The sequence below is a fragment of the Podarcis raffonei genome, chromosome 1 (assembly GCF_027172205.1).
Source record: "Podarcis raffonei isolate rPodRaf1 chromosome 1, rPodRaf1.pri, whole genome shotgun sequence".
In the NCBI taxonomy this organism is placed as follows: Eukaryota; Metazoa; Chordata; class Lepidosauria; order Squamata; family Lacertidae; genus Podarcis; species Podarcis raffonei.
In genome coordinates this window covers 81,856,108-81,879,910 of record NC_070602.1, presented here as the reverse complement: position 1 = coordinate 81,879,910, position 23,803 = coordinate 81,856,108, and the positions used below count along the sequence as shown (strand labels likewise).

The 23,803-nt window shown below is 44.0% G+C and overlaps 3 protein-coding genes across 5 annotated transcripts in view; 1 reads left to right on the top strand and 2 right to left on the bottom strand.

Moving 5' to 3' along the window:
* TIMM10 (translocase of inner mitochondrial membrane 10) overlaps nucleotides 1-23,803 on the bottom strand; it is a 238,798-nt gene that overhangs the window by 167,330 nt on the left and 47,665 nt on the right. The gene's annotated exons all lie outside the window — the stretch shown is intronic.
* Nucleotides 7,468-11,965, bottom strand: MED19 (mediator complex subunit 19). Its single transcript, XM_053398220.1, has 5 exons — nucleotides 11,676-11,965; nucleotides 10,279-10,535; nucleotides 9,344-9,440; nucleotides 9,092-9,186; nucleotides 7,468-8,936 (listed from the first exon to the last, which is right to left on the bottom strand). Exons 1-5 carry the CDS (start codon nucleotides 11,896-11,898, stop codon nucleotides 8,868-8,870), a joined length of 741 nt encoding a protein of 246 aa, XP_053254195.1. The 5' UTR covers nucleotides 11,899-11,965; the 3' UTR covers nucleotides 7,468-8,867.
* TMX2 (thioredoxin related transmembrane protein 2) lies at nucleotides 11,960-22,641 on the top strand. The gene is given in 10 exon segments (XM_053398208.1): nucleotides 11,960-12,101; nucleotides 12,103-12,264; nucleotides 12,266-12,484; nucleotides 14,820-14,880; nucleotides 16,037-16,150; nucleotides 16,930-17,006; nucleotides 17,922-18,028; nucleotides 21,383-21,448; nucleotides 21,868-21,997; nucleotides 22,115-22,641. Coding segments are annotated over 10 exon segments (1,113 nt in total). The 5' UTR covers nucleotides 11,960-12,068; the 3' UTR covers nucleotides 22,259-22,641.

The window sequence follows — 23,803 nt, the reverse complement described above, 5'->3', positions numbered from 1 at the left end:
TCCAAATGAGGCTTGGGAATTGAAGTTCTGTGTTATTGGTGAAATTTTCATCTTTACTACATTCAAGTCTACATTCTCTTTGTTTTTGTTTCCTTCACACCTTGATGAAAATATTGGACATCAAGCATATATATATATCCTCCTTACCATGCAGTTCTGATACAGATGGTTGGAAAACCACTTCTTGTGAGGAGCATGCGGCTCAACTGCAGCCGGTAATTTTTATATCCAAATAATAGAATTTCACAGAAAAGGAATCTAAAGGACTTTGGAGAAAGCTATGAGCAAGTGATGCAGCTATCTATATGGCAACAGTTGCCGGGTGAGAGGTCTTAATCCAGCCAAAACAAGGCAGGACAAAGTCCCCTTGACTTCAGTATTAAACCCAAGCTTGTCATTGATTCCAGTGTGGGAAAGTTATTGACATGCCAATATTACCTAAATAGTACCGTTTATATAGAAGGTAAAAGAGATGCCCTGAGTGATGCTTTATAGAACAAGGGTGGAGTATAAAAGTGCATTAAATAAATAAATACGCACAATTGCTTTTTGTATACATCCACATAATAGGATTTCTAATTTCTGGTAGATAAACATGTAAAATATATATGTCATAAGTGCTAATAACAACCATGATGTTCATTCAGAAAGTCAGTGCTTTATTTCATTCATTCTTTTATTAACTATGGAAACAGATTCTCCTTAATTCTTCTACTTTAGAGACTAAGGAAGGGGCTTGGCTCAGAACCGGCTACAGCAGTAATGGCTTTAGGCCTGCTTGGTCCTTCTAGAGTGATTCAGTTTCCATAGATGTTTCCACCTTGGTGAGTTAGTTTAAATTATCCCAGAATGTGTGCTTAAGCTCTTCAACGGCTCTTTTAAGTGTTCTGCTTCTTGTTGATGACAGCAAGAGTGCTAATTGCCCCAATTACACTTCTGAACCAGAGCCTTGATGTTGCTTACTTTGCCTCAAGGAGAAGCCTTTGAACCTAGTTTGTATCTCCCAATACCTGCTCATCATCTGGAAGAGCTGAGTAAGGCTGTGGTAGTACAGTAATGGCGACTAAGCATCTGACAGACACCTTCATGAAAGCAGGCTATAATCCTATAGCAGGCAGTCTTGAAGAAAAGGGAGTTCCTGGTGAAGACTAGTAGGATTGTAGAAAGGCTTCTAATAGCCTGTGGGTGGAACTCATTAGGCTGCTCTGTAATAAATTATAATTAAAGTGATCTTGGGAACCCTGGCTTCTCACTAGCTGCTGTTCATTTGCCTTTTTGCTAGGAGACAAGACTAACTTAACTTCCACAACAGTGCGCATTGCCATGGTACGCTTCCATACCGGCAAATCTGCATGCAGTGTAAGTTGGAAGGGACCGCCTCAACTAGTTTCTGCTGCAAATTGCACAGAAGTTATTATGAAAACTGTCCCTGTTGAATTTCTACTCAACATATAGCAGCTAGACACAGCCTCATACTGGGATTGGGGGCGGGGGAGAAACACATGGTATATTTTGTCAGAGATAGAGAGGGTGGGGGCTTCCCCTATGGGATGCTCCTTTAGTTGTTTGGAACTATGGGCTCTGCTGGCAGTTTGATTTGGAGATTTTATTCAGTCCCCCTCCCACCTGAAGTACATATAATTGTGATAACTGCATATTCTTCCCTAATCTGTCCCTGCCTCTGTTCTTTGCCTTTTTTTAGATTGAAGGCTGCTTGGGATAAGGGCATGTCAGACCTGTACTTTATAACATGCCATACACGTAGATGCTGCTGTGTGAAAAACAACTGCAGTATTGTAAGCGATTGTGCAGAGTGTCCTTACTTGAAACTGATGACCTTCTAAGCTTCCATTCCCAGCATTTCCTTGGTGATCTTTTAAGGAAGAAGATTCTACAACTTGCCTAAGCAGCTGGTTCCATTGCTGATCAGCCCTTTCCTCTTGGCAGTTTTCCTATAATTTTAAATCTGGTCATCCCCCCCTTTTTTTGTTTTATAACCCCTTTTGTATCTGCTATTTTTGAGATGGTCAACAGCATCCCTTAATCTTCTGTGAGGTGAACACACTCAGCTCCTTATCTTCTCCTTGTATTCATAAGTCTCATATTCTTTTGAACTGTGGTACTCTGTTTTAAATATCTCTTTCTGACACTGCTGCACAGAATAGTATTATGGGTTCTGCTAATACAGGTTGGATTGGCCTAGCTGTACAGCTTTGCACAGGCTTGTCGGACTGAACCCTCCCCATCTCACACAGTGACGCATTAAGAATCTGCAAGTCTTGTCATACCACATTTCAAGAGACCCCCTTGGAGAGTAATGATGTAACTTTGTTATGAAATTAACTTAAAATTATGTTTGAGTCACACCGTTGCAGAGGGAAACAAATGAACAGGGAGTGACTTGTTGAGCTTCAGTCAACAATATGGGCTTTTGGCTGCAAGAAGCTAATGGTTAGCATTGAAGAAGGCTGCCATATTTCCAGGCTTGTAAGTCTGCCACCCCCACCCCCACAAAGCAGATGTGGTCATGAGTAAAGAATAGGGCTAAGCACTAGGCAGGAGATCTGGATCCATCTGCTTCTGCCATAGTTGCTCACTGAGCAAATCATTTTTGATCCCAGTTCCAAATTTTTAAAATGGAGTACAGCAGTGACCTACCTCACAGGGTTGTTGTGAGGGCACAAATAAAGATTGTAACACACTTTGCTAATTAAAAGTGCCACAGACGTGATTGGTGATGGTGTCTACTCGGGTAATAGTCCAGTTAATGGTTAATAGTCCAGTTGTGTAACATTAATTTGTCTGTTCTACAGATTTTTTAACTATTGGCTGTGTTGCATGTTAAACAGCTGCCCACAAAATGAAATATAATACTTGATCAAAAATAGAAATCAAAGTAATGTACATTTGACAAAGATAAGAGCATGGGTAGGTATTCCCATCACTCAAAAAGGTGTTATTTACTCCTCAAAAAATTTGACAGAAGCACAGGTATCTGTGTGACTTGCAAAACTAAAACTAAAAACATAGGTAGCTGTATGTATAGTATGGTTATGTCCACAAAGACTGCTGTATTTGCATAGCATACATTGGTCTGCGAGGCAGCTACGCCCTATGGACCACTCAAGTTCTTTTACAGCCTTCACAAAAAAAGAAAGAAACCCCACCAAAGCAGACCTTTCAGGGCCATAATTTTTCCCAAATTACAAAAGAATAGTCTTTAACCTTGCCTAACTTGGTATCTGCCACTTGTAATCCATCTAAGCTTACTTGTGCCTAAATCTTAGAAGGAGGAATGGAATGTGATTTTGTTGTGACTTCTGTTTTGAAGGGAAAGCCACAATTTTTGTTGAATTTAATCATTGTTTCACTGCAATTTACTTCAGTGCTAGTATCTGCTGTCAATATAGGTAAACCAAAATGTTCAGTACAGTGGATGTTTAATGTTGAGGCATATTTGTGTATGTAAATAATAGTTCCATGCACCACTGGTCTTCAGCTGGTGCATTAGGGCCTGATCCAAGGTGGGTCGCAAGAGGAGCTGTGCCACCATGCAAATAGTAAGGTAAGAGATTAAGAAATGGGTCCCTAAATGCATGTTTGAGTTAAAAGTGGGCCCTGGGTCTGCAAAAGTTGAATGTCTGCCATACAGCATGACCTGGTAGCAGATTTCAGACCGCTTACTATTTCCTTGGCAGAAGGACAAAACCTCATTGTTTGTGACCCATTTCTTCTCCTTTGTGGGAATATGTAGGACCCAGACAAAAAAGAGGGGGATTGTCTACACATCATTACACCAGCAGGTGTCTGCATTCAAAGGTTGCTAGTGGATCTGGGACCAGCTACCAGCTGTCAACGGATAAGCTAGCCAAGGACTGGACCTCTTTCAATGTGTAAACTTTTTAGATTGGTGGGGGAGGGTTAGAAAATATGGCAGAGGCTTGTAATGTTATGCATAATGTTGGATGAGCTTTACTGTCTTTCTGTCAACACCAGAAATTGGGATTCCCAAGTGAACTTTGCTGGGGAGTAGATTGAAGATTAAAAAAGGAGCACTTCATCCGGTGCATACTTAAAAGGTATGGTATTCACTGCTCCAAGCAGTGATGGTTGCTGCATTAGATGGCTGGAGAATAGGTTTGTCAGTGGTGCCTCGGTCTTCACAAAGCATTATGCCATTAATGCTGTTAGGTTAACAGCAGCAAAGGGCTGTCACTCTCCTGTCCTCATAGGCTTGCTTAGAGGCAGGTGGTTTAACATGGTGTGAAGCAGAATGTTGGATGAGATGGGTTATTGGCCTGATTCAGCTGGGCTATTGCATTGTTAAAGAGATTGTGGTGCAGATTTACCTGTGGGCTGAAGGAGGTGGTGCAGGGAGCCCTGTGGCTGTATAGCAGGAGAAGAGGTGCTGTGGGGTGCAGAGAGAAAAAGGCTAACATAAAAGTTTAAAAGAAACCAGTAAAAAGGGAGAGAGGCATATTTTTCTGCAGTTAGCACACCACTCGAACCTTCATCCCAAAGCTCTCCTGTAAATATGCAAATCTCCACACAAAATTTAGCAGTTTAATTGTACCTTTAACAAAATTTATTGCAGAAAAAACTGTCATGAGCTAGAGATCACTTTGTCAGATAGCACCAAGTGTTATCTTAAATGGGTGGAGATGTACATCTGTGCAGAAACACAACAGTCAGAGGGCTCAGTAATACAAGAGAGAGTTGTGCTACATTATGCTGCAGAGCGCAAATAATCAGGCAAAAGGATGAAAGATATAATCAGCTAGGGCGTGGCGCATTCCCAACTGCTAATAAAGTATGGCAGCTTTCATGTTACAGGAGTCTGTCTGGCCATTGTGTAAGAGACTTTATAAAGTTACCGTACTTTGGAACAAAAAAGCTTTCAAAGGGAGGCTCCAGAATGATGTTGCCGAGTTGGAATTCATTTTCAGATCTGACACCCTAACTTATGTCTCAGTATAGTTAGGGAGTGTCTCTCTCACAGCTGTCCCACTTTCAGTGTTCCTGTTCACCATCTTGTTTTCGGCAGTTTGTTAATATTTGGGAAAGTTTGCACCTACTCTGCTAGGATTGCATTGCATTATAATGCTGCCTCCTCTTTTACATGTGAACCAAGGAAGCCGTTTTGTGCATTGTACAAAGTGGGCTCTGGCCCATGAAACCTTATGACACAATAACTATTAAGTCTTTTAAAGTGCCGCTATCCTTTTTTGTTAATGTACGATTTGTGCATTATTGGTGTGATGCATTTCTATGTACAGAGAAATATTGCACACCTTCCTGGTGCTACTAGTAGTTGATGGGTGTTGTCTCATTTCCAAACTGTTCCAGTGCAATGCTTTGGGGGTTAGTAGGATTGCCATACATCCAGAATTTCCCAGACATACTGGAATACCACATTTTCCAGCAGAAATTGGCCAAAAGTCTGGGAAAATCCAAACATATGGCAGCCCATGCTGGCAGTGCTCTTTTTCCCTTAAAACTAAAGAAAGCTCAACAGTTTTTCAGTCTGGATTTTCACTGTTTGAAATAGTGGCAACCCTATGGTTAGTCCTGCATGTATTGTCTTGTGGCTGACATGGTGACTTTGTTCCTCTCAGGTGTGTCTGCCTGTGCTGCCTATTTACGTTGTTCTAAAGAATATAGAAGCAGATTGTTCACACCAGTTTCTGTTACCTTCCACAATTCCCATTGATGCTGCCCAGTTCAGCCTGGATTTTTTTCTTAATACTAAAATGCTGCCTGTGGAGCTACTTGCATGGGAACACCCACCTGACACATAGGATGATCTGGGGTGGGGAATCTTTGGTCCTCCAGATGTTCTTGAACTACAATGCCCATCAACCCCAGTGAAAATGGCCAATGGGTGCTGAAGTTCTCTAACATTCCAGGGGGGGTAGGCTGAAGGCATGTTTCCCTTCCCTGAAACATATCCCCAGGGCTGCAGAGGAGATGACAGTATTTTTCTGATGGTTCTGGGTTGGGAACAGAAAGTATTCCTTACCTGTTCTTCAGGATGCAGAAATCACCAGTGACTTAGAGGAACAGGACCAGCCAGTTTTGCCCCACCTTTCCTACTAGCAATGGCTTTTAATTTAGATGCATGGGATAATTGGGGGTAGAAAGGAGTCGGGAGTAGACTTTCATCCTTTCCCTTTATTATCATCAACTTTCTTTTGTAAGCACATGGAAGAGTAGCAAGCAAAGCATTATTATATGATCCCCATTTACTGCCTCGGCTGTTTTGCTCTCTGTAGCAAAAGCGTGAAGAGGATGGTGATGGAATAAACAGCTCATACTGCTCTTCTGAAAGTACTGAGAGCAAAGGAAATGGCAGTCAAGATTGTTCAGGGGGCAGCAACAGGAGTGTACTGAAAATAGATCCAGGACCTAGTAATTTTGGTTACAAATGTCTTCAAGATGTAAGGGGAAGAGAATAAAAGAAACAATTTATCTGTCTGTCCAACCACCCTTCTCTCTTTTAATATTTATTAGCCTGGTATATCAGGAGGAGGATATACAGGTGGAGAACCCAACTCTCCTTCCTTTGGTACCCAGGCAGTGTAGCGTAATGATTATGGTGTCATAGTAGGGGAACCAAAAACTCACTGGGCGTTCTTAGGCCAGTCACACTCAGCCCTAGCCTACAGGATAAAGTGGAGTAGGGAGGGCAGAAAGTATGTATGCTGTCTTGAGCTTCTTAGAGGGAAGGTAGGACACAAACAAATAAATGAGACGAGTAGATTTTCATGATTTCCACTTTCCACTTTATCAACTGAATCACTGCATCTTGCTGTAATCGGCGAAAGACCTATGTATCTGAATGCATAACCAGGCCTACTTTACCAAAAAATCTATACTTTCCCACAAAAAAAGCACTGGTAAAGCAAGCTCCCCCATGGAGCAACATGAAGTCTGCACAAACTCCTACTTCATAGGAGTCCTTGGACATTAAGCAAGCCTTCCTGTGCAAGAAGATCAGCATAAGAGACAAGCAGTATGGAGCATATCACTAGAAAGCAAATTATTAATACTGTCAGCCAGAGCATCTGCATTTCATTTCCAAGTGGCATCTATCATCTCTGTGAAAGGACTGATAAGGTGATCTATGCAGGGATCTCTCAACTTTTTTTTAATTAAAATTGGCAGGTGGGAGGTTTGGATTGGATCCACAGCACTGAGGGTGTTAGAAGAGAAGAAGAAGAGTTTGGATTTGATATCCCGCCTTTCACTCCCCTTCAGGAGTCTCAAAGCGGCTAACAATCTCCTTTCCCTTCCTCCCCCACAACAAACACTCTGTGAGGTGAGTGGGGCTGAGAGACTTCAAAGAAATGTGACTGGCCCAAGGTCACCCAGCAGCTGCATGTGGAGGAGCGGAGACGCGAACCCGGTTCCCTGGATTACGTGACTACCGCTCTTAACCACTACACCACACTGGCTCTCACTGTTAGCTGTTTCCATGATAAAAACAGTCTCCCTGGAGCAGCTTATTCACTGGGGGTGGGACCCACATTTACCCCTTGAGGCAGAAAATTTATATTGGGGGAATCTGATTTTAAGAAGTTACAGGAACTCCAATCAGGGTCCTGACATTCTCATGTCCAGTTTGTCCCTAAGAGGCACTCTTGGTCAAAGTGCAGTTCCACCCTCATTCTGATCCTTAAGCTCAGGAAAGAGATGTTTTTACTGTGGATGAAATTCCCCTTCCTATAGGAAAGAAGAAGCAGTTAAGATGGCAGGCTATTTCCAAGCATGTTCCTCTTGTCACTCCAAGGAATTTTGGTGCAGTAGATAGGGGCAGATTCATCACCATCTTTGTCTTTAAACGTGGGACAGACTAGCCAGCAAGATGACCAGCTGACAGTTTAAGGAACCATTTCTGCCAGGGTGCTCTGCTGAGGTAGTAATTCAGAAAAAATCAGAAGAATAGGATAGAAGAAAACAATGGTTTCTATTTGTCCAGGTTCCTGAAAGAGGCTTCCATCTGTTCACAGCTGAAGTCTGTTGCTGAAAATTCCACTTTCTCCCTTCTGCTGGCAAAGATTTAAATGATGTCAGCTTTTTTTGTTTTCAAGTTTTATTTTTAAAGGGATTACATGTAGAGAAGCCTTTACCTGGTAAGTGAGCCCTTAGGGGAAAATATCACCATATACACAGTTCTGTCCTTGGATTCACAGTATAGCTTCTTGACTTACATGCTTCCATAGTTAAAAGAAATTTGGTCAATGCTTTCGACTTAACTCTCTAGCTGATGATACTAAAGCAGGCCTACTTATCAGCATGGATCAACTCCAGGAAGGTAAAACCAACCTTGTCTTCTCTTTACTCCCACCTCACAGTTCTGCAGTTTCTCCCATTTTTCTATTTAGAAAAAGCCCGATCACATTAGCTCTTTCTACTTAGGCAACTAACTCACCCACTAGCCTTGGGCCACACTTTACAAAAGAAAGCACTTCTAGAGTTTCTCCCTATCTATTCACAGTGCAGTTTCCAAGCCCATGATACGAGAGGAGGTTCCAGACCCTCCCAAGTGCTCCAACAAAGGTTTAACTAAATCACGAGGCAGACACATCCCAACTTAGTCAGGACCATTCTGTAAAAAGGAAAAAAAGAAGAAAAAAACCCTCCCCGAGTTGACAGGGCTCCCATATAAAGACACCAGTCTGCATTGTGTCGCAGGCAAAGTCTATGTTCCTTATAGAGAGATCAATGGAGTCCCAGAAGTTCCACTCAGTAGGGATGAAGGGGAAGCAGGGGAAGTATATGAGTCTGTGGTGACTCCCCCATTATTGCTGTTCCTCCTTTTCTTGTCAAAGCTGTAGCACCTTCCAAGATAACTTCGTGGCAGGACTTTACCGGAGGCTGCTGCTGCTGCTGGCCTGAGAGCTGCCCACACCAGGGTGTTCAGGGCTATGCCGATTCTAAAGAAAAATAAAATGGACACACATGCAAGAATGAGAATGAAAGTTCTCAACAATAATGAAAGGCCAGGAGAAAAGGCCCCACATCTCAGTCAGTTCTCTGGCACCTGAGGGTACAATTACTTGAGCTGGTGGAAGCATTCTTCCCAACTTACTTTCTTTTTCTTCTTCTCCTTCTTCTTCCTTTTCCGCTCAGGGTCATCCTCTTTCTTCTTCTTTTTCTTCTTGTGGTCAGAATCTGAAGGAGTTTCTACCAAAAAGAGAAAAGGAACTGAAGCAGGAACTTTGAATGAAGCAGGAATTGCGGTAGCTTAGGCCACTAGACTGTGGAATGCTAAATTGGAAAGGAAGGGCAGGGGTTGGTGAGGGCAAATGCAACCACAGGGCCCAAGGAGGAAGCTTCTTACCTGGAGGGACAGGATCCTGCGTACGACTCTGCTTGTGTTTGTGCTTGTTTTTTTTCTTAGGTGGCTGGATGTGCATTAAGCGACACTGCTCTGGCAGCTGAGGTGGTGCAAAAGAAACAAAAGAGCATGTTAGTCCACTGAATACCACAAATGTTGTTCCAGAAAATAATCACAGGTGCAATCATTTGCAGGGAGGGGGTTGCTTGTCTCTTTGGTAACCTGGTCCCACCGTTATCCCCCATCAAAACTTGCAAGAAAAGTTTCTACTATGTTCACTAAGCTTAGTACTTGGGTCTGTTATGAGCTCGGAGCTCCCTAGACTCCTTGGCAATCTACCCTTCACAGAATATGGCTAAAGATTTACTCTGGAATTCACATATGAGTCAACCTTCCTCTTCATACCTGCTCTGCAAAAGAGAGCACTAAATTTGGCAGTACAGTGGTACCTCCGTTTACGAACTTAATACGTTCCAGAGGTCCGTCCTTAACCCAACACCATTCTTAACCCGAGGTGCGCTTTTGCTAATGGAGTCTCCCGCTGCTGCCGTGCCGTTGCCACCACACAACTTTCACTTGCATCCCAGGGCAAAGTTCGCTACCCAGAATACCTACTTCCGGGTTTTAGCGGAGCTCGTAATCCGAAGCGTTCATAAGGAGGGCGGTACGCAACCCGAGGTTCCACTGTACTTTTCTTTGTGACTCCTCCTGCCTGGGATCCCTCCCTAACTTCAGCCTACCTACTACTGCCTATTCCATCAAGGGAGATGGATCCCATTCTGCTGGACTCTTAGAAGTTTCTCCCAGTATTCATATTCTCCAGTGCACCCTAACATCCATTTCCAACTCTGGCATAATTTTTTTGTCATTCAGGTCATTAAGTTCCCACCGACAGTCAATATTTCCTTCTTCCCTTGCAGCCCCCACCTCTAACTTACCGGGCCTGCATGGAGACGAAAGCCTGTTAGCATGGTACCGGTGATAGGGTTGAACGAACTGCTGCAGATGGGAGGCTTCTCAATGAGAGAACGCAGGCTGCTGTTGTCATGTGAACCTGGCAAATCTATCATCCCTGGTAGGTCTGGCAGGAAGTTGCTGAGCTTCTCCTTCACCTTTTTGCCACAAAATTTGTTGTAGGCATGCTCCAGGTTGTAGTGAGTGATCAGGTTTGTGCTCCCTGTTAGTTCTGTAGTACCTGGCAAAGAACAAAGGACATGACAATAATGCCTATGTTTGGCTGTTGGGATTAACAGGACAAAGGCAGATAGAATCTGGCAAGCAAGTCCTTCAAATACAACACTACTTGCACCTGCAACTGACTTCTTTGTTGAGATGACAAGAGGACATGTCCAGCCTCATACACCCAAAATGCTTTTGGTGAAGCCAGATCAAGATAAAGCCTTGCTCTGCTTTCTGAAAATGTACTTCTCTTCTTGATAGGCTGAGGCATCCTGGGAAGAAAATCCCTAAAGTCCTATTCATGTATACTTGAAATTAGGTCCCACCTATGCCATGGGAGGTTGCTTCAAGGTAATGGTTTGTAGGACCCTCGTCTGGTAGCAAAGCAATAGTTTGCACAAAACACTAAGCCAAATCATGGATTCACACAAATCATGGTTGCTGTGCTTCTTCCTGAGTCCTGCTGATGCACTACTCAAGGTCAAGTTTGGCTATGCATGACATCCAAACTGGGCTCATGTTCTGTCTCTCCCGACAAGCCATGAGCTGTTTGTTGTTGATCACTCATAGTTTGGGGGAGACAGCATGCAGTGCTGAGCCAAACCATGGTAGTGCAACAGCCACAACCTTTGCTCTGGGAATGTTTGCTCTCATGTGCTTAGCCAGGTTTTGGCATAGTGTTGTTACATGTTCACTGGGCCCTATTTGCTTATGGTATTTAGACAATGCTTTTCAGACGGACCTTCCATATACCGTAGATTAGTGCAGCAAGCATCTATTAAAGCAGAAAAGACAAACAGGGGCTTGCCATGAAGTTAATAATGAACTTCAGCGGCTTCCGCCTCGGCAGCGCCAAATGCGGGTGCACTGCATGACTCCGCCTCCCTGTTTTGATCCGGCACCTCATTGGCCCCCGGCAGCTGCCAATCGAAATCCCACCACTACCTGCGCTTCCGCCAAGTCGTCAGCTTCGCCTGTTGGGTCTAAGTTCCCACAGAAACAGGGAGGAGTGCCCATCAAGACGCAGCCGCGTACCTCTATTGGGCCATTCCCCCGCGACACTTCGTTGGCATTGGCCAAGGATGCAAGGCCCGCCTCTACATTCCGGTAGGCTGAGTGGCCCCCCCGAAGCCCGCCCCCTCCAACAGCCACTTACCTGGTAACTCGCGCATTAGGTAGAAGGGGCCGCTGGCGGCCGCCGCTTTCTCCCCGACGGGGGTCACGGCAGGGACGGGAGGTGGCCCAGTCCCCGGTCCTCCGGGTTTCCCTGGTCCAAAGCCCAGCGCGGCGGCTGTGGTAGGCGGAGGCGGTTCCGTCCCTCCGAAGAGAGCGGAGAAATTCTCCATCATCCCGGCGTGCCCCGCGCAATCTCCTCCCATTGGCTTCGCATCTTGGCTGTCCCCTCGGCTCGCCTTGTTTTCATTGGAGGGCGGTGAACCCTCCTCTTACGTATGATTGGCTAACTAACCTGGAAACTGGGCCGCGTTCCGATTGGACGGTCCTCACTTTCTCGTGACGTATTTTTAGATGGCTGCATGACGTCGCCAGCATGCGTCGAGAGGCCTCAAGAAAGCATTCCCCCTAGTTTGTATTCCGAATCCATCCCAGCGATTCTGAAGTCGGCCAATGATAGTGCGCGGTGTTGCTCTAAGCTCCGCCTTTCCGTTGATTGGCGTAGGCATTGGCCAGCGAGCCCGAGCGGAGGAACGACGAGCGTGCGCCGCCGGCAGGCGCTAGAAGCTGTCGGCGCGGGGGCTCGGTCAGGGTGAGGTGAAGATGGCGGTGCTTGCTCCGCTGCTGGCCCTGATCTACTCCGTGCCTGGGATCTGCCGGTGGTTGGCGCAGCCCTACTACCCGCTGTCGCTTCTGCTCTCGGCTGCCTTCCTGCTGGTGCGGAAGGTGCCGCCGTTATGCCACGGGCTGCCCACCCAGCGCGAGGACGGGAACCCCTGTGACTTCGACTGGGTGAGGAGGCCTTGCCCGGAGCCCCTTCTGACTGGCGCCCCCCTCACGCCCTCTTTCCTCCATGGGGCTCATCCGGCCAACTGCCGGGAAGGGGACGTTTCTCCCCTTTGCCCAGAGAAGTCGAGATCTGCCGTTTGGCATCCTTGTCCCGAGACTCTCGACTCTCCGACTGTCTTTTTCTTTTTTTCTTTCTTTTTTTCTCTTTCTTTCTTTCTTTTCTTCCTGGGCGCCATCAACTGATAGCGCTGTTGTTGTTTTGATGGCTGGTAGTGGCCATGTACTAGTGAAGGGTGACTAACTTGCGGCCCTCCAGATATTGTTTATTTATTTATTGAATTTATATACCCCCCTGTACTCGGAGGTCTCAGGGCGGTTCACAGAACAAAATCAAAATATAAATCCAGAATACATAATCAAAATAAAACAACCCAATATCCCCCCCCAAAAAAATTGTTGGGCCCCAATTCCCACCCTCTTTGGTTACTGGGAATGCCATTTGGGGTTGGTGGAAGTTAAGAGGCCAACCCGATCTGAAGGGCTGCAGACTAGCTGCTGTTTAGTATTTTTTTAATCACCCTATACTCATAAGGTCCCAGTTGTTTTAATGGTTTTCAGAATGACACACACAAAGGCAAGACATGATAATAGTTTGTGTTTAATGTAATAAGCTCCTCCACCTCAGGAGAGGACCCCAAGCACAGGTGAATTTCTTCCCAACCTCTGATGGGAGTGACCTCCAGAAATATCTGCCAACTTTCACACACAACCTCCCTTTAAAGTAGTGGAGACCTGCTCTGATCTCCACTTCCCAATATGCTGGTATTTGTCTGGCTGTCCTGTTCAAATCTCAATGCTTATAATACCACCAGAGTGTTTGTTTGCATGACAAACAGCCCCAGGTTAGATAGTAAATTCAAAGTGGTTCCCACTCGCATTCTTCCTCTGGTTCTTCCTCCTACTATTGCTTACCATTTCCTGCCCTTTCCTCAAATGGCTCCTGTCCTTGCACTAAACTGCATACAGAAGTTCAAAAGAGCTCATAAAGGTGTCTCTGAATTCTCAACATCTTATGATAGTTTTTTTATGCCTGGCAACTCTGCCAGAAAACTTCCATTTCATTTTGTGCTCCCCTTCTGTTGTAAGGCACATGTGTGCTCAGCAACTCAGTAAGTCAAAATTCCTTTCCTGCTGCTTCTTCTTTCATATCTCCAGTCCAAACCTCAAAAGAAGCTGCTTTGAGTGTGGTAACCCATAGCACTTGTTCTCATGTCACACTGTGGAGTTTCCTGCCCGGATGAATTGATCATGTAGGAGAACGTAGTGATCACAAAACTAGTTTAGTTGTGGGATCTGGTGTATGGGCAGTCTTAAAAAGACATTTGGACAGACAGCCTTTGAATTCTTTAGATGTCATACATGTTTTAATCATATGGGTTGCAGTAAAGTATTAATTGGGTCATCTCTGGTTGTGTAATTCTGTGGGCATGACCATAGGTTCTGTAACAGGTAAGCAACAGGCTGAGAGGACTTCTGTTACCACTTGCAAGATTAGGGAAGTTTTTAATGTTTGATTCTATTTTTAATATTCTGTGGGAGCTGCCCAGAGTGGCTGGGGAAACCCAGCAAGATGGGCGGGGTATAACTAAGTTGTTGTTGTTAACACCTCGCCATGTGTAGGTTGCAGTTGTACTTGAGACCAATTCCTATATTAATGAATTGGCCCTAAAGTTTGTGTGTAAATTGCCCTGCACATAAAGCAAAAACAATTTTTTATTATGGTATCTTAAGTCTACAACAGTGATATATTGTGCTAGACACTAGTTTTTCAGATGTACCACGCTGTATTTTGTTGTGTAAAGGGCCACAAAAATTGTTTGGTTTTGCTGCAACAAGATATCATGGCTATTCTTTTTGTATTTGCCTCATAAAACACTTTAACATTTGAGCAGGATGTTTATGCAAGATTGCACTAGCTGTTTTAGTGAAAAAATATTTCCACTGCAAATCATCCTTTACGTGGAGGTAGTTAACTGCATAATTTGTTTTTCATGTAACTAGGAAAAGGTAACATAGAGGACTTGCACGATTTACTAAATGTACAAAATAAGGGTGATCCTTGCATATGCCGTCACATAAAAGTCAGCTCTTGTTTTATTTCATCGTGCACCTGCTTGGTTTGTGGTCCTGAAACTTCCAAGCAACTGTAAGCTTCCTTTGGAACTGGCATTATGACTAGGTAGATGATGGATAAATGTGACATCTGCTCTAAGGACAGGCCAGCTGGTCCCTTTTCCCCTCTGCTTGTACAACCACTTACTGCCATCTTTCTTTTTAGCGCGAGGTGGAGATTCTTATGTTCCTCAGTGCCATTGTGATGATGAAGAACCGCAGATCCAGTAAGTAATGCTTGTTCTTTATTTCTCTCTTTTTGGAGTAAAGCTTACAAATGATTCAGAAAACAAAGATTTCACAGCTGGCTTTAACCTGTATCGAAATCTTACTCACCAGTGTGGTGTAGTGGTTAAGAGCGGTAGTCTCGTAATCTGGGGAACCGGGTTCGCGTCTCTGCTCCTCCACATGCTGGGTGACCTTGGGCCAGTCACACTTCTTTGAAGTCTCTCAGCCCCACTCACCTCACAGAGTGTTTGTTGTGGGGGAGGAAGGGAAAGGAGAATGTTAGCCGCTTTGAGACTCCTTAAAGGGAGTGAAAGGCGGGATATCAAATCCAAACTACTACTACTCCTCTTCTTCTTCTTCTTCTTCTTCTTCTTCTTCTTCTTCTTCTTCTTTAAAATCAGTATGGTCCAGTCAGTATGTTTTGAATAAATAGCTGGTACAGAATGGGATAAGTGGGATGAGGTTGTGTCAAAAATTCACACAGAAACAGAAAGCACCTAAATGATTTGAAAAGTTTTAAGATGAATGGCTGCTGCTAGGCCCTTGTTCCTCTGCCACAATCGGTGCATTGTCCCTGTGCATTCCTGCTGTAGGAGTGGCTTCAAAAGGTGACCTGTCTGTTTCTTTTGTTTTCTGTTCCATAATACAAAGATATGGAGGCCAGCGGGGCAAAGCTTCCATGTGCCAAGACTTGGTGTATTATGGGTGAGATTAAGTGAAGGTCAGCATGGAGGTGATAAGAATATAGCAGAGAACAGTGACTGCCTAAGATGAAAGGATATGCAGAATGTGGGGGTTAGCTTGAAATGATATGGGAAGCAGGAATGACCTGTGGGCATGAAAATAACACACTTACTAGTACTGCTCGCAGGAAATGTAGAAAGCTACAGCATATGCTGTAAAATACAAAACTTAGCCTAACAATGTTAGCCTAGGACAGCACTCGTTTGACAAGAAACTCACACATACCTTGAAAACTACACTGTGTGTGTATATCTATCAATAGGCATTCTAAATATGTAATCTGTCTTGCACAGAAAGCTTCCACAAATTTTTAAAAAGTTAAGCTTCAGTCAAAATTCCAGCTTGTTACTGGGCCTAGCAGTGATACAGATAATATCAGTCATAAGAATGTGCCTCTTTCTCTCTCTCAAGTTACTGTGGACCAGCATGTGGGAAACATCTTCATGTTCAGCAAAGTAGCCAATGTCATCCTTTTTTTCCGCCTTGACATCAGAATGGGACTGCTCTACCTCACCCTCTGTATAGGTGAGTCATCCTAGTTATATCCTAGTTCTAGTTCTAGTTATATCAATTGAGGAGGACTTGGACGTGATAAATAATAGGACTTTAGATGCAAAATCCACCAGTTCTGCATTACCACATAATAAATCTTTCATAATTCCTCTATTTTTGGGCTTTATTCTTGTTTATAGGGAAATGCCAACTTGCATTAAGTGGAAATAAGACTACCCCATGATTGCCATATCTAACACTGCAGCTGGAACCTGCTGCCTGAATTCCATTTTCTTGAGCTATTGGAGGAGGGCTGTGGACTGGAGGAATCTTCATTCCTGGCAAGAGGAAGAAGCTTTTGAGAATTCTGCCAATATCAAAAGCAGGGAGGAGCCACAGCTTTTGTAGAGCACCTACCTTGGAGAGCAACTGCTAGTCATTTTAATAGACAATACTGTAGTAGGTGGACAAAAACTCTGGTTCCATATAAAGCAGCTTCCTAATCCCATTCCAGCATAGTCCTAAACCAGGGGTCAGCAAACTTTTTCAGCAGGGTGGGGCGGTCTACTGTCCCTCAGACCTTGTAGGGAGCCGGACTATATTTTTGGGGGGGAGGGAAATGAACGAATTCCTGTGTCCCACAAATAATCCGGATTTTAAATAAAAGGACACATTCTATTCATGTAAAAACATGCTGATTCCCGGACTGTCCATGGGCTGGATTTAGAAGGCGATTGGGCCGGATCCGGCCCCTGGGCCTTAGGTTGCCTACCTATGTGGTAGCTAAGCTGTGCTTGGTGTGTGCTTTTCAGTGTTCCTGATGACCTGCAAGCCACCTCTGTACCTGGGTCCAGAATACATCAAATATTTCAGTGATAAAACAATAGATGTGAGTATTTTATTCTCTGCACTCTCATTTGTTCTTGTAGACTTGGATAAACTGCGTATAGCTTATTATTTTGGGTATAGCGTATTATATTATGCTGACTTAGTTTCCTTACAGTAAGAAAATGAACACAATAAAAACCTTTGTTAAAACAGAAATAGGCAGTGCTGGCTGAAAAGGAGACACTGCTTCAACAAGGTTCCACAGTGACCACCTTGGAAAATATGCTCCCCTCCCACTTTTGTCACTGGATCTGAAACATTTATTTTTGGGCAACTGGATAGTCTGCAGCTCCTGGCTTTTCCTGGCAGCAGCAGTGACTGAACCAGCAGAGAGATGATGATGATAACTGTCCACTTCCCAGGCCGTAGATGGTCACTGTTGCTGCTCCAACTGTATGTTCTACCTTTTCTTTCTTGGAGCTCAGGGAGGCATATATTCTATACATTCACACACACACTTTGTTCTCATAACTACCTTCTGAGGTAGATTGGCCAGAGAGAAAGTGTCTGGCCCAAGGTTGATTGGCCACTGTAAGATGGGCTGGCTGTTCAGATCCAGCAGGCTTCTACTGATAACCTCCTGTTCTTTGCCAGTGCCTCTCAACTCCTGGAACTCTATGGGTTTGGATTGTGATTGCTGGTCCTCCTGTGCAGCAACTTTCCCCAACCTGGTGCCCTCCAGGTGTTATTAAGCTGTAACTCTTGTCATCCCTCCACATTGGCCATGCTGGCTGTGGCTGATGGGAACTGGAATACAAACCATGTTGGAGGGCAGCAGGTTAGAGAAGGGTTGATAGTTGTGTGATCCTGCCTCAGGATAGGGATTGTCCTTTTGTATCCTTTCAACTCTATTGGAGTGTTGTATGTGGACATTTGAAGGATGTGCATTGTGTCAGCCTTGATCCCTCTTTTGCAGGAGGAACTAGAACGGGACAAGCGGGTAACCTGGATTGTGGAATTTTTTGCTAATTGGTCCAATGAGTGCCAGTCATTTGCTCCCATCTATGCAGACTTGTCTCTCAAGTGAGTGGTTTACTCTTTAATAAAGTATGGTGTCTTAGCGCAGGGGCAGGCAGACTTCAGGCACATGTGATTCCTAAAGTGTGATGCATACTTTACCTCCAGCACTCAGCATTTTTGTTGTGCTAAAGGGTACAGAAAGGCATTGAGTCCAGTATGTTCCAGTGTGATAACTATTGGGCTAAGATGAGTGTGTATTTTTATGCTGTGAACTGCCCTGAAATCTGTGGATGAAAAGTGGCTTATTCTTATTATTTTTTTTTAAATAATATTTATTAGCATTTTCAAAAAACAAACAAGAACAAAAAATAAACAGAACAAAAGAAAAATACAAAAATACATAACAAAATTAAACAACAAAAGAAAAATAGAAAAAACACATAAAGTTATCGTTCTTAACCTTATTTCTCAGACTTCCTCACACCTCCCCTTCTTGTATTCCAATTTAAGTTGTCAGTTCAGCAAGTCCTTAACTTATTTCTTTACCTTAACTTATACATTTATTCTAACATACCATTTTTTACTTTACTTCCTTTTTTCCATTTCCTCCATTTATTTTTAACAATCTTATTTTCAATTAATTTAAAAAAGAAGAAACCAATTTTACCTTATTTAAAACACACATCAATACTTATACCTCATTAACTATTCTTAGACCTTTTTCCTAAAGTCGACCAAAATTTCCCTTCCACGATTTACCCAATTTCCTTACCACTAATTAAAAGTAAAAAAAAGAAAACAAATTATCCTTATGTGCCCTTTGGATTCCCAACCTCCACCCACCCTTTTCCCGGTTCCAATCCCCGACCAATGTCCATCAGTCTTTGTGTTATTTATTTAACCTGGAGACCTCACATCTGAGGCCCTTTTATCTCTCTCAGTTCTTTTCTGCCGGTCTCTTTGATGGTCCTTAATGTTAAACCCCAAGTCTCGAAATGGCTCCGGACCAGCAGAGTCCTTGTTGCTTCCAGCCAGTCTTCCATACTTAAAAGCAAAGCCTATGGGGGGCTCCAACTTTTGTTTCAAATTTCTTACAGATCCAGATGTCCCCAAGGCTCCAGCTTTCACCTTCCGCAGATTTATAATCCTCAGGTCTTCAGATCTCCTCCAAGGGAGATCTCTCCATTTTCCAGGCTCCCATTCAGACCAGGCTTTCCACATCCAATTTTTATTATCCTTTTTTATCATCATGTCAGGCCTCATATTGTAACTCTCCTTTAGCTCCTGCACGTCTCCTGCTTCTCCTTCATTTTCTTCAAAAACAGCACCTTGCTCCATCATTTCTGCACTTTCAGTTTCATTTATTTGTTCAGTTGAGTAGGCTTCCTGTTTCAAATCTTTATCCAGCTCAAAACTGTTGTTTACTGACCGGTGTAGTAGTGATATCTTTGTAGACATAACATTGTATTCATCTTTCAAATTTCCCAAGAGAACGAGCGCTCTGTCCAGTTCTGCTTGGAATTTACATACTCCAGTCATTTTTGTAGTGTAGTATCCCTATTACCCCTCTAGGGGGATTTTAGTTCCTTAATGTTCCTTTCAGCTCGAAACCAAAAGTCCAGTTATTTTGTATCAGCCCTCATTGTTTTCAACAAAGTTATACCAGATGAACCAACAAAAACAGCAGAAACAATGTTCTCTTTTTCCAGCTGGCAACTAGCTGACTAGCACCTCTCTTGACAGCTGTCAAAATCTTCCATGCAACAGACTTTCTCTTGGGGCGTTCCCGGGTCTCGGGGGGAGTGAAATTCCAGTCCCCAAATTCTTTTTATCCTCCAGTAAATCCTTATAGTGTCAAAACCGTGAAATCAAGATCTTTTCACTAGAAAACGGGTTCTCTCGACCTTGGTTGCCCAGTCCTTTGCTTTAACTTGTTTACAAAGAGGGGGGGGTGACTTCCTTTTTAGCCCCTTCCCGCTCGTTCCAAATTCAAAATTAAAAAAAATTTTTTTTTTAAAGTCCCAATCTCCGTATTACTCACGGGTTAGTATTTTAGAGTCCAGTCGATCTTGGAAGAAGTTGGCGCTCTCTGTCAATGGCTTGCGGCTTCACTCCGTAGGCGAGGGAGTACTCTCAGCACCACGCCTCACCCTGCCTCCGTTCCGAAGCCTTTAAAAAGGCTCCGTCGCGGATTGGGGGGGCGCAAATGGTGCCCGCCGAGTCTCTGTGTTCACAGGCATCCGCGCCTGTGATTTTAAGGGTCTCCGCTTCGCCGCAGCGGCCAGACCCAGACGCTACGGAGCCGATTCCCTCCGGAGCTCGGAGGGAATCCGCCATTAAACAATGGCGCCAACCCGGAAGTCCGAAAAGTGGCTTATTCTTATTCTTATATTTCTAAGATTCAATGTTTCATTTGTTAGGTGAACAAAGATAAACTCACCAGGTTATTCTGATTGCAGCCCCGATGTACTGCTGGCTTTTAAGAAAGAGTGTTACTATAGCCATGCAAGTTATGGTTTAAAAGAGGAAAATTTAGTATCCTCTAAAGCAAACTTTAATGGGAAGGAACCTTAACAAATAGGGAATGTCCATGAATCCAGGCCCTTGTGGTTGCAGAAGGCTAGTGCTAATTCTTTCTATAGAATGGCAATTTAAAATTGAAGAAAATTAGTTCCCAAGAGAGTTTACTTTATTTGTAGTTCCCATTCTGAGGTTTATGAGACCTAGTAGTTGAACTAATGGGAAATGGATGGTGGCAATAGCTCATTAGCAACTGGCAGTTTCTGGATAAAACTCCATAGGAGATTCTGGTGACCCCACCAGACACTCAACTGAGGCAAAGACCTCTCCCCCTCCCGCCCCCTTGTACTGAGGTACCAAAGTGAAGGATTACTCTTTAAGTGGCTCTTGGCAAGGGCCTGGCTGCCGATGGCTTTTTTTGAAGCAACCCATTGCTTCCAGCAATGACCAGTAGATGGCCTTAGTGTAGAAAGTGTTTTCATTTTTAGTCCCTGTAGAGTTGAGTTATACATCAACATCGTGGTTGCATAAGCAGGAAAAGGGTGGCTGTATAACTCAACACAGTAAAATCTAAAGCTTCCCAGTGCTTAATCAGAGGAGTAGTTCAAACTTGAGAGAAGGGAGAAAGCCCCTGGAATCAGCTTAAGGCTGTGCTTTCCGTGTTCTTTAATATTCCGTGTTATTGTCTGAAAGCACATGATGCCACAACCTTGGATGAAGCTGAGATCATGTAGGTTTGGTTAGTGTCTGGATGGGAAAGTGTCTGGGACACATATGTATGCTGCCTTGAGTTTCATGCAGGGAAAAAACAGGATGTGACCATTAATGAAATAATAAGCATCTCCTTTGTTACATGGTGTTTCTTCCTGCATACTAACCATTGCTGTGCCTCCCCAGATACAACTGCACCGGATTGAATTTTGGGAAGGTGGATGTGGGCCGCTACCCTGATGTGAGCACCAGGTGAGCTATTTGCTGTAGGAACCTTGGGAGAATGAGGAAGACCACAAGGCTAAGTGCGTGATATGCAGCACCATGAAAACTTGTTTTCAATTAGCAGGGCAGTGTGGGAAGAGGAGATGCCGTGTTGTGAGTAATTCATATTAGGGTAATTCAAATCAGAAAATTTTCTGATTGCCTAGAGACGTGTAATTAGCATGTTTATTTTACTTGAATTTAATAAACAAGGCTAAAAACTTAGAATCAGCTATGGTGACCTAATAATTATTTGTAGTTGGCATTCATTATGACTAATGAACCTGTGGAACAATATTTCCTGAAGGAAAAACAAATCACTAGAAAATTTCCTGGCCCACATCAGTCTCTGGCTAGATGTTCCTTTTCTTATTCTCCCTGGACTCAAGCCCTTTGTCTCTTCACAGGTACAAAGTCAGTACATCTCCTCTCACTAAGCAGTTGCCTACACTAATCCTTTTCCAAGGTGGGAAGGAGGTGATGCGCCGGCCACAAATTGATAAAAAGGGACGAGCAGTCTCATGGAATTTTTCGGAGGTACGCTCTATCTGAAGTTTCATTTGTATGCTGTCAATATCAGATGTGTGTCTTGTATTAAGCTGGGGGTCAGTACAAGGTAACACAAAACAATGCTGATCTTTCTTTTTATCACAGGAGAATGTGATTCGGGAATTCAACTTGAATGAGCTGTACCAGAGAGCCAAGAAAGTGTCTAAGCAGCCTGAGGTCCCAGAGGAGTCTCCAGAACAGCCTGCTATCCCTGAGGTCCCCAATGGAGAGAGCAAGAAGGACAAATAGAGCCCAGAGGACTGGACTGTGTTCCTTTACTGTTTAGCTCCCCGTTCCTCTTCCATTGCCATTCTGATCTCTCTCCTGGGACATCAGCCACAAGCTGCTTTCGCCCACAACGCTGGTGCTGGGAGATGATTGTACATGCCAGGGAGCTTCTATCTTCTGAGTGTAATTGCCATGGAGCTTCTATCCTCCTGGGCTCAGTGCCTCTCTGCTGGCAGCTACTCGTTTCTTTTGGACTTCTCCCATCCCCTGATCATCCTTCCAGGAGTTGCTAGGTGTAGTTTCAGCAAGATAAGATGTGGCCCCAACTCTATAGAAGCTAGAACCTGTTTCTGCATCTAGATGTGGGGCTGCAGGCTTCTCTGGCAATGAATAAGAGCTACTGGGGGGGGCACTGTAAATGGGCAGGATGGGAGGAATCACCATTTTCGGTGGAATTGACTCCCTCCTGTCAAAGCTGTGACACCTCACTCCTGTTTGAATTGGCTTTATGCAGGGTCGTATCTGTGGCTGAGAAGCTACAGGTATCATTGACCAGTTTTGACTACTTGCTACCCACTGCCCTCTACTGTACTGACAACAGAGCTTACGTGGTCTCTTCCCATCCCAAGCCGATGGGTGGACGCACAGTGTTTATTTGCTGAACTTGAAAGGGCTGCTGTGCCAGAGAGTAAGCAGCAGCCATGCAGTCCTTATGGATTTCCTGTTCTCTGCATCACCATCACCAGCTGCTTGTGTGGTGTAATATGCTGAGGGTGTGCAGTAAGAAGGGGGTCCCTCCTGCCCCCAAACTGGAGGAGTAGCTGTTTCTGCCGTCCAGAGTCATAATTGACAGGGTTCTTATAGCTGCTAACTCCATTTCCAACCCAGGGAGCTTGTTCGTGGATAGGAACAAGCTCCACTTCACTGTACTCATCCACCTTCACACTTCTGTTAATTGTCTTATACGGCTATCTCTAATAAACAAACTTGGGAATGTCTTCTTCTGGGGCCTTCTTTTTGTTTCTGAGTTGGACTATGACCACAATCTGTAGTGATTTATGCAAGCATTTGCTTATTCTTATTCTTATTATTTATTAAATTTGTATACTGTCCCTTCATCCATAGATCTCAGGGCATTCTGTACTTTTTTTTTTTTAAGGATGTTTCCTAGTGTCCAAGTAAATTTTGTTCACTGTTTAGGGCTCGACTCTTCTGTATGGGATGGGGGCTTTGCTACGCTATCCTTCTTGGTGCTCTCTACCAGGCTGTAGAAGTCAGCATGCTGGCTGAGTTGCTGGGAAGATCTTGGAAAACTCCAGCTAGGGTCTCCACCAGTTTTTAGATGGAGGAAGCATCAGTTTGAAGCTGGACTACAATGGGGGGGGGAGATTTAAGTCTTCCTCTTCTATTTTCCTTATTAAAATTCCCCCTCCTAAATAGTCAGCTGAGGCCAATCATATAGATAGGTGTATGTTTTCACCCTGAGGAAAACTGTCGGTGAGGCTGAATTAGGGGAAGGGTTAACACCCTGCATCATAGTACCAATCCAGACCCCCCACACACACA

What these genes read in the sequence shown, in the direction of transcription:
- MED19 (XM_053398220.1), bottom strand. Translation starts at nt 11,898, where the DNA reads ATGGGAGGAGATTGCGCGGGGCACGCCGGGATGATGGAGAATTTCTCC. An exon ending in TTCGTCTCCATGCAGGCCCG is followed by an intron (nt 9,441 to 10,278) that starts GTAAGTTAGAGG and finishes GCACCACCTCAG; the next exon opens with CTGCCAGAGCAGTGTCGCTT. An exon ending in GCAGGATCCTGTCCCTCCAG is followed by an intron (nt 9,187 to 9,343) that starts GTAAGAAGCTTC and finishes TCTTTTTGGTAG; the next exon opens with AAACTCCTTCAGATTCTGAC.